Source organism: Dendrobium catenatum, unplaced genomic scaffold (genome assembly GCF_001605985.2).
Source record: "Dendrobium catenatum unplaced genomic scaffold, ASM160598v2 original_scaffold_27042, whole genome shotgun sequence".
NCBI classification, from domain to species: domain Eukaryota; kingdom Viridiplantae; phylum Streptophyta; class Magnoliopsida; order Asparagales; family Orchidaceae; genus Dendrobium; species Dendrobium catenatum.
Window position 1 is genome coordinate 80,704 of NW_021345501.1, and position 9,611 is coordinate 90,314.

General features: G+C 36.4%; 1 protein-coding gene across 4 annotated transcripts in view; it reads left to right on the forward strand.

The window, feature by feature from the left end:
- Positions 1–9,611, forward strand: part of LOC110112854 (protein LOW PSII ACCUMULATION 3, chloroplastic) — a 47,225-nt gene that overhangs the window by 18,064 nt on the left and 19,550 nt on the right. For all 4 annotated transcript variants that reach the window (XM_020845221.2, XM_020845220.2, XM_028691617.1 and 1 more), the window contains exon 3: positions 3,319–3,411. In XM_020845221.2, the coding sequence (XP_020700880.1) occupies positions 3,319–3,411 (93 nt within the window). The remainder of the gene's footprint in view (positions 1–3,318; positions 3,412–9,611) is intronic.

The window sequence follows — 9,611 nt, forward strand, 5'->3', positions numbered from 1 at the left end:
TAAGCCCCAATCTTCTAATAAAAATATCAACTTAAACCAAAATTAGGTTGCTAAAATGTAAAGCCCAACATAGGATAGTTTGGGCACCTCTGAGTTTCATCTCAGAATCAAGTGCCCCTACTTCAACTCCTTTGGCTTTCTTTCCCAAAAATCTAAATCTAAGTTGATCCACTCCTTGAAATTCCTAAAGGCCAAAACCCTTTAAGCAAGACTTTCATGGATTTTAAAACAACAAAAAAATCAACTTTAGCCAACATCTAAATGACTTTCAAATAAAGCAAAAATCACTAGTTTAATCAAAAGTTTTCCCAAATCAAACTTGGGATGTAATTAACCATAGGGGCTTGCCCCTATGGGATGTCTGTACCCCAGAAATAAATAAACCCCAGTCGACCAAACATCGAGTGGGGGAATCTCTGTTAATAATTGTAAATTTTATGATTGAGTCCACAAGGAAATGATATTTTTACCCTTCGGGGTGATATATCATGTTCTTATGCCGTACTCGATTATAAAATATGCAATCCGTTTGAGGATACAAAAATTCTCTAACAAAACAGAGGATTAGAACAATAAATTTGGAGAGGCCTATAAGTTGACAATGGGAGGTATCAAATATTGATCAAGAAACTTATCTATTTTGGCCGCAAAATACTAAATATGACACGTGCCATTAGTTTTCTAAGTCAGTTCATATGCATAATTCTAAAGAACCACATCTACATGTGTCATATAAAATTCTTCAATGCCTCAAAACAACTTTGAGGAAAAGAATCTTATTTAGGAGAAATGGAAGACTCAATTTAGAATCATGCATAAATGTTGATTGAGAAAGATCCCTCATAGATAGAAAATTTTCTACCGATTACTACACCTTTATGGGTGAAAATCTAATCACTTGAAGAAGTAAGAATTAGTTAGTAGTCACTAAATCTAATGTTAAAGTTGAATTTAGAGTAATCGCCTAGGGAATCAATGAATTGTTATGGATCAAAATCATCCTTAAATACTTTGAATAAAATGGGAGGATATTATGAATTTATACTTATACAACATATTAGTCATTAACATCTCACACTATCTCGTATGAAGGAACTAAATACAATGAAATCAATCAATACTTAATAAGAGGAATTAGAAAGTCAATTGATCAATTAGTCGACATCCTAAATAAAGTAATACTAAGCTCTACCTCTCGACATATAATCTTCAACTCAGACACGAAAAATATCAACTTTGTAGCTAGAGCAGTGTTAGCATTCCTTGGGCCAAATTATTAATCCATGAGATTGCAAGTTGGCAACCCATCCTTGTGGATAGGATGACAATCCATTGGCTTTTGAAGGGTGAAATCTCTCTTAGTATTCAATTGAATTAAATATTTATTATTTGTAGAATTTCTTCCTTTATTTTCATGGATGCATATATTGAAATGTGGTTAAAGATTTCTAAATTTTATCCTAGGAATTTTGTCATGTAAGCACTATGTAATTAGTAGTTTTCATTTGTAGAAAATACCTAGAGTACCATAGAACATTACTATATGGGTAGGGATGTGAGATTCTCGATGCAACATACACAAAATCCAAATAATTTCTCTCTTTTCAAATATGGCCAGCCTTCACTTAAAGGGTTAAGCTTTTGGGTTGAAAATATTTAATTATTGAAGTATTTACTTCAAATTTAGTTTCCCTTTAATTCATTCTCTTCAACTAGTGATATCAAAGTTGCATGCTCTATTGAGATTATGTGGTTCCTATGGTTTGAGGATTTCATGGGTCTTAGCCGTTTTCAATTATGATTGAGTAAAGTTTAAGAGCGGTTAACTCCCATGTGCCGCCATGTGGTTGAGTTGACTTTTGGTGCATGATGCTTTTTAAAGCTCTTTTGAGAGGAAGTATGGTCTATGTGGAGAGCTCACATGAGGGGAGGTTCTTATGGCGCATGAGGTTTTGAGTTTAACCTTGCATCAAATGAAAAATATGTTAGTGTAAAAATAGCAGGTGATTGACTTGCACCTATAGATTTATGCTTTGGTTCATGTTACCCAATAGTTTGGGCCAGTTGGATGTAATGGAATAATGATGCATTTTTTATGGAGTCCGGAGCTTCTTCTCAATCAAGTTGAGCTGTAACACTTTATGAGATTAATTGTTAGTGATTTTCAAGTATTGTAGGAAGCTTAAATGCATATCATTTTTTATTCTCTGTAAAGAATTAAACCTAGAAAATTTTAAAAGATAAACTTTGCAACACTCTTTAATTTAATAAATTTATAAAACTAAGATGACTTTGAAAAGTAGCGATGTACTTGTGATTTCCTTGATATGTGAAGTGGTTGAAAATGTTAGTGATTTTCAAGTATTATAGGAAGCTTAAATGCATATCATTTTTTATTCTCTTTAAGGAATCAAATCTAGAAAATCTTAAAAGATAAACTTTGCAACACCCTTTAATTTAACATATTTATAAAACTAAGGTGACTTTGAAAAGGAGCGATGTACTTGTGTGTGCCTTGATATGTGAAGTGGTTGAAATCATTTCACAATCATGAGATGGTTTGGACATGATATTTTTTTGCCATTAGAGACAGCCCCGTGATTGTAGAGATGGACATGATGCAAATAAATTTTAAAGCATTGGTTACTGCAGATGCCATTGTTCAACTCTATGAGATCGAGCTATGTGGAAGCTGATGCAGGATGCTATGGCCTGGTAGGTGGCAGCCATGTCATGCAGTTTGACATTGGTGAAAATGGTTGATTCAAATTTTTAGGTTTAGGAACATGAAGGGAATAGATCTTCTTTTCTACTCTACAGGCCTGTTGGGGTGGCAGATTGGTAGGTGTAACAGGTTGTGTGGATCCTTAGTGTGGTGAGGATTGGTGGCAACCAGTAAGTTTTTGCATTAAAAAGAGAAGAGGGGTACTATGACAACACACAGACTGGCCAGGAATCAAATTTAGAATGAAACTAATAATTTAATAATACATATTAGTCAGTTTCAGATTAATATGATATACTAAGATCTGTAGGATGAAAATTGAGATTTTGAAGGCTGGGATGTGAATGACAGAGTTTTGCCACTTTTATTAGCAGTATACTTAATAGTATCTATTTGATGGATTATAAACGTGTGTTCCTGGCATAGTTTGTTGAAAAGAATTCTTAAAATTGACATAGCTACGTTTATAGGAATTAGAGAAAGGTATGTGATGTATGATGAAAATGACTGATTTATGATTTCTAGACTTCTTTCTCTGAATGGATCCTGCAATTTATTGATGCCAATGATTTTATGAACTTCTCTCTCTGAAGGGATCTTCAGATGAGTTTATTGATGCCAACATTCAACTTGCTCTTGCTGCTATGAGGAGACTTCAAGAGATAATGGAAACCAAGCCTTGTATTGTAAGTTGAACTATTTCTTATCACATCTTTCCAATTTTATCCTTTTTCTTCATTTCATAAGAATGCCAACCTTTTATTTTAATGCAATGCAAATCATGGCATCCAAGTTCAGTTCACTTAAAAATTATGTTTTTCCCATTTTCATTTTGGTGATCTTGATTTATTTAATTGCTATGAGGCATCTTAACAATGACAATGGGATATAGTTAATTTGTGGCAACTGTAATCTCAAAATATTTACTACAAATGTGTTATATAAAATCAAAAAATTTTCTTATAATATGCAATATAGACTTTGGAAAATATTTATTGTTTACACTTTTGGATAATTTGGATACAAATATAGTTTTATAATTTCAACTTGTTACATGGAGAGCTTTTTGGAAGCTAGTTTCTCAGATCTTATCATGTAGTGCTAGTCTTTGAGGCAATTTACTCCTTTGTCAAGTATATTTTTCTAAAAGTTAATGTATACCTTAGTTGTGAATGATTGCATAAAAAGAAAAGAGTCATGGCACATTGATCCAAGCATAAGTAGCGAATCTAAGGTCATTTTGATATAATTTTATAATTTGTGCCCCTTACCCCCCTCCTCCTTTCAATTATAAAAATCCATGAAGTTAATTTGTACTTGCAAATTAAAAAAGGATTTGTGGAAACTTCCTTTTCTTAGTTGCAGAGTGAACCATTTAGCCTAATCAGTCATGATTTGTATCTCAATTATACATGCTCCACCCCACCGTTTTTGGTACAACACCATCCAAGAACCACATATTGAGCAGCTTGGTTGAACAGATTTTTGAGCAACTTTTGGAATTTCTTCTAGTCTCATCACTTACTATAACAGTGATAAAGCCATGGCAGGCAGGGATGTGTTCTACCCAGTGAGCTTATGTCCTTGAACCCTCTTTGATGTAAGCCTTTCACCCCACCCATGAGCGGCAAGAATTGTTTAAACTTGTGCATGGGAATTCTTATGCATGGCGTGCATTAGAAAGGTGAGAGGGAGCTGTAACAGTAGTTTTACTTTTACCAAATATAAAAATAATATGAGCTGTAGGGACCCTCAACATACATTCACCATTCTTTTGTCTCATCTAGTAGATGTAGATCTATCAGTGGCAGAGTTGTTGATGTAAAACGTACATGCGAAGATGAGTTACTTAATGAATTTGCACGCTTAATTTTTAGAGCCCAATAATTATATCCTTAGAGTGATTTTGAACGACAAAATAAAACACAAAGAACGGTGACACGAGTTTAGGCTAAATCACATGCATGGGAGTTAAGAACGTAGAACAATCATTTTAATCTAACGTGGCATGCATGAATGATTTTCAACAAGATATCCCTAGATTAACACTGAGACAAGTCACCTTGAGAAATTCCACTCATTCAACTCTCTAAGATTACTAGGTTTTAGCGGAGATTAATTAACAAGCTCCATATGAACCCATTAAGCCACAAAGTAAGGTAACGAAGGAAATAAGAGATTAGGAAAAGAGTTTACCATTATCAAGCAATAATCAGTTGTTGGAAGCTTCCAATCAGCATCCTCCTTACTCTCCAAGGTTGGAACTTTAATTTGGTCCGGTGAACGAACGTAGAGTTACGTTCGGCCGGTACTGAGATCGCGCCACGTAGCAGGCACAAAATCACGTATTTGTCGATTTTTCTCAGCAATAACGAGAAATACCATTATGTGAAGATAAGTACCGAGCAATACCGAACAATACCGAGCAATACCGAGTTTTTTCTAGAAAAACTCGGTATTGCTCGGTATTACTCGGTATTGGTCTTCACAGAGTGGTATTTCTCGTTATTGCCAAGCAATACCTAGCAATACCGAGCAAATACCTAGTAACTCAGTGGTGACCGCACGTAGAGCTACGTCCGGTCACCGGACGTAATAATTGTTCCCAAGGTTGGGACAACAGTCTAGAAATTTGTGGACAGTAGCAACAGTGCTGGAAATTCACCAAAACTGTTGGGCAACTAATTTCCGCAGGTGGAGGAGTATGGACAGCAATAGGAGCCTTCCGGATGAAGGCACGATGTTGGAAGACGTGCAAAAATTGATGGACAGCAGCTGGGATGTGTAGACAGCAACAAGTGATGGTTGAGAAGACCTTTTGGCACCTGATACTCTTCAAACAACATACCAAACAACAACCAGTGGGGCGGGACAGCTGTTTGCCACGTCGGGAGGATCTTGGGCAGCAAGGCGGACCTTCAAGAGAAGTTTGACAGCAGGATGGTTCTGCTGTAAGTTTTGGACAGCTATTAAGAATCCCTTCCCGGGAAGAAAATGTGAGGGAAGGGGGTGGAGAAGGGGCGGCTCAGGCTACAGGGAGAGTAGGGAATTTTCTTTCCGGTAATCACAATCAATAGCAGGAAAAGATCCATCCGTTATGAATTAATTGGATTCCAAATTAAGGAGTGATTGGGAATCATTATTGGAAAGAAATAAAGGAAAAGAAGAGGGGGTGGGCCGGCCTAAGGACAAAAAGGAGGGATTTGCTTGAGTAAGTAGTGGGTCCTGATGTCAAAATTAATGATCCTAATTAAATCTGAATTTTAATTGAGATTAGAAAGGTTTCCTAATAGGATTTGAAGAATAGGAAATTATTTGAATCTCAATAGCTAAATGAATCCAAATAAAGGCTCTTTCCTAAATGTCATCGGGCTATTTTAGGAAGGCTATTAATTGGATAATTTGAATTTGAAATTCAAATTGAAGATCAAGGGGCCGGCGGCTAGGATGTGTTTATGGGGGTGATGGTGGGTGGTTGAAAACCGGCGGTGGAGTGGAGGGTGGAGGATTTCGGTGGAAGTGGGCTAGGGGGGAGGCGGTCTGGGCGATGGAGCTGGGCGGCGGGAAGGGGTGGTTGGGGCTAGGCTGGAGCGGGATGGGGTAAAACGGCATTTGGGAGGTGTTGGTGTGGGGAACTAGGGATGGGTGGCCAGAGGTAGGGAGGTTGAGGTTGAGCCGGTGGTGGGGAAGAGAGGGGGAGGGTCGGAGGAGATGAGAGGAACAAAACAAAAATTAAAGCCGCAAACCTCGGACCCTTCCAAATGTTGACGAGTATTGTGATTGCCCACACCTTGGATTTTCCTTCTTCTCTCAAACACTCAACATGGAGGGTGACAAAGAAAACTCAGAATTTTATTAATCAATCATCTTCCCATAATACAAGAGAGCTAGCCTATAAATAAGCCTCATGAAAACAAAAATAGCAAAGACTAAAACGCCCTTCGGGCTACAACACCAAATGACCACCCCTTAGGGGTAAAATGGGAAAAACAAAATATAAAATAAACTAGTACATAAGAAACATAAAAAATAAAATAAATTTCAGATCGTACCCGTTGATCTTCCGATGTCCTCATCAGTGGTAGCCTTAGTGATTACAAACTTCAATTCGTTTGGGCGATTATGGTATTTTATAAAGGTGTTTGCAAAGCTGGGAAAGCTGCTGTGAGCATTATAATTTTACTTTAAAGTTGGATAGTAGCTCTCTTATAATTATCATACTCTAGCATATCTGGTTGTAAAAAAATAACTTCCCTCCATATAAATTTTAGAAATGAAGCAATAAATCATAGCCAAATGAAAGTGTGGCAGTGATCTGAAAAGCATAGTGAAAAAGCTACCCCAAGAAGACTATTCATTCTAGATTGCATTTCCATCATAAGTGTGGATTGCTGATATGACATGATATACATTAAAAGGAAGAACTTAACAGGTAACTTTTTTATACATTGCTCGGTAATTGGCTAATTATAACCTTAAGGCTTCATTACTAAGTTAACAGGATCTCACCTCCTTAATCTAACCATGAGGATGGGACTTTGATGCATTCAGGTTGTTCTCTTTGAGATTAGATTCTAGATTCCTAAATTGATTATATGAACAATCATAGACATTGTCATGTGACCGTTGAACTGAATCAAGTCCCTATGCTCTTGCCCTTACTGTCCTATCCTGTTCCTAAGCCATTTATGAAATATGATGATCAACTTGCTCAAGTTTGGCTATTGGATGGCATTGGGTGAATTAGCTTAACACTTGTTTACCCTGGCTTTAATGCTCCTTTTCTCTTAATTGGCTTCAATTTCTGATGCAAGTTCCAGAATATAACTTTTTTGTGAATTAGTTTTCCTTGAGGTCTCATGTTTTAAAAAAAATAATTTTATGTTTTTAAAATTCCTTATGAAGCCGTCAATACCTAGAGGCTTCATTACTTAAGTTAACTTGATCTCTACCTCCTTAATCTAACTATAAGGTTAGGACTTGGATGCGTTGAGGTTGTTCTCTTTGAGATTATATTCTTTTAGTTTCTTAAATTGACTATAAGAACAATCGCAGACATCATCATGTGATCGTTGAATTGAATCAAATCCTTATGCTCTTGCCCTTACTATCCTTACCTATTCCTAAGCCATTTATGGAATATGAGGATCAACTTTGGCTATTAGATGGCATTGGGTGAATTAGATTAACACTTGTTTACCCTGACTTTAACGCTCTTCTTCTCTTAATTAGCTTCAATTTTTTATTCAACTTCCAGAATATAACTTTTTTGTGTTCCTCAATTAGTTAATGAGTACAATTCATTGTCATGTCCTTGCTCCCATCTTGCTTCAGATTCTTCTTCTTGCAACCTTTTATTGCCTTTTGGTATTTTCTAAAATGAAAATTGTGGTAATTTATCCTCCTTTCTATCCTTTCTTTGATCTTGTAGGATTTGGTAGCTGTCCTTGAGGTGTCATGTTTAAAAAAAAAAAGATTTTATGTTTTTAAAATCCTTTATGAAGTCATCAATACTTCTTGAAAGCTGCATTATCTTTGTAGAGAAGAAATTGTGGAGAAGACTTCGATGCACACTATGACTGCTGATCAATAATTGTTGTTGCATAGGATGGTCAGCTGGGCTCTAACGATAAGCGACGAGACTGCTAGTGATATGTTTCGGGCGATGAAGGCAGAGACACTTAAAGGACGATAGGGGTGAAGGTCAAAAATGCTCTGAGCAGTGTAGACCAATATTTAATAAACAATAAAAAAATACATCGGGTTTTGATGCCATGTGGAGAATCTGATAGTTTTTTTTTGTTCCAAAGCATTTGATACAAATTACTAATCCCTGAAGGAATGAAACTAGCCTAGATTAATGTGGGAAAATATTTACATATATATGCGTGTTATAATCTTCTTATTTTTAAAATACACACCCATATTTAAATGCATAGCTTTATAATATGCCTTTCGTGATCGATTTTTTTCTTTAGAGAGTGAATTAGGGTTTGTGATTGATGGAATGATGATGTAATCAAAAAATATAGGGAGCCTATATTTTTTTATCACAAAAAAGAACTAGACTTCCTAAATAAAAGAAGACACAAAATACCTCAAAAAGAAGAGGTAACTTAAATAAGACTAAGCAGCGAAAATTAAAACTACAAATAATGATTTCAACAAACTCCAAATAAAATAAAAAGACACCCTAAAGTTGCTTCACTTAGAGAAGAGGGATACAGGTGGAGTGGCACTTGCGGAGAGACGAAAGAGGTTAGAAGCCCGAGAAGAAAGGGTGGAAAGAGCCCGCAGGATTTCCGGAGGGGATGTGAAAGAAGGGTGGAAAGAGCCCGCAGGATTTTCAAAGCAAACCTGCAGGTTAAAGCTTTTCCAAAAATAACATTTAATTCCACTAACTTCAAACATTACAAATCCCCCATATATATAGGTATGAAAGGGAATACAAAGAGACACTAACATTAAATTTAACACAAGAAACTAAGCATCAAAAGCATTAAACCCAAATGCTTTTCACGCAAAAACAGCCCAAGCCAAGAAACCGAAGAGGTAGCCGCGGGAGCCAAGGAGGCCGAGCGGGAACCAAGGGGCCACGGCCTCGGGAAAGAGCCCAGGCACGGGAAAACCAGCGACCAGCCGGAATTCCAAGAGGCAAAGCACAAAAAACAATAAGCCATGGAGGAAGCCAAGGAGTCACCTCATGGGAAAAGCAAATTCTTGGAATTCTAAAGGCCGGTTTGGAATTCCAAGAGACAAACATGAATACAAACATAAAAAAGCATAAAAAGTAAGATAATAAATGAACTAAAATATTAGCTAATAATGAGCTAACCCTTAGTTCAATAAATGAACTAAAGTCCAGCTCATAAATGAGCTGTCCAGC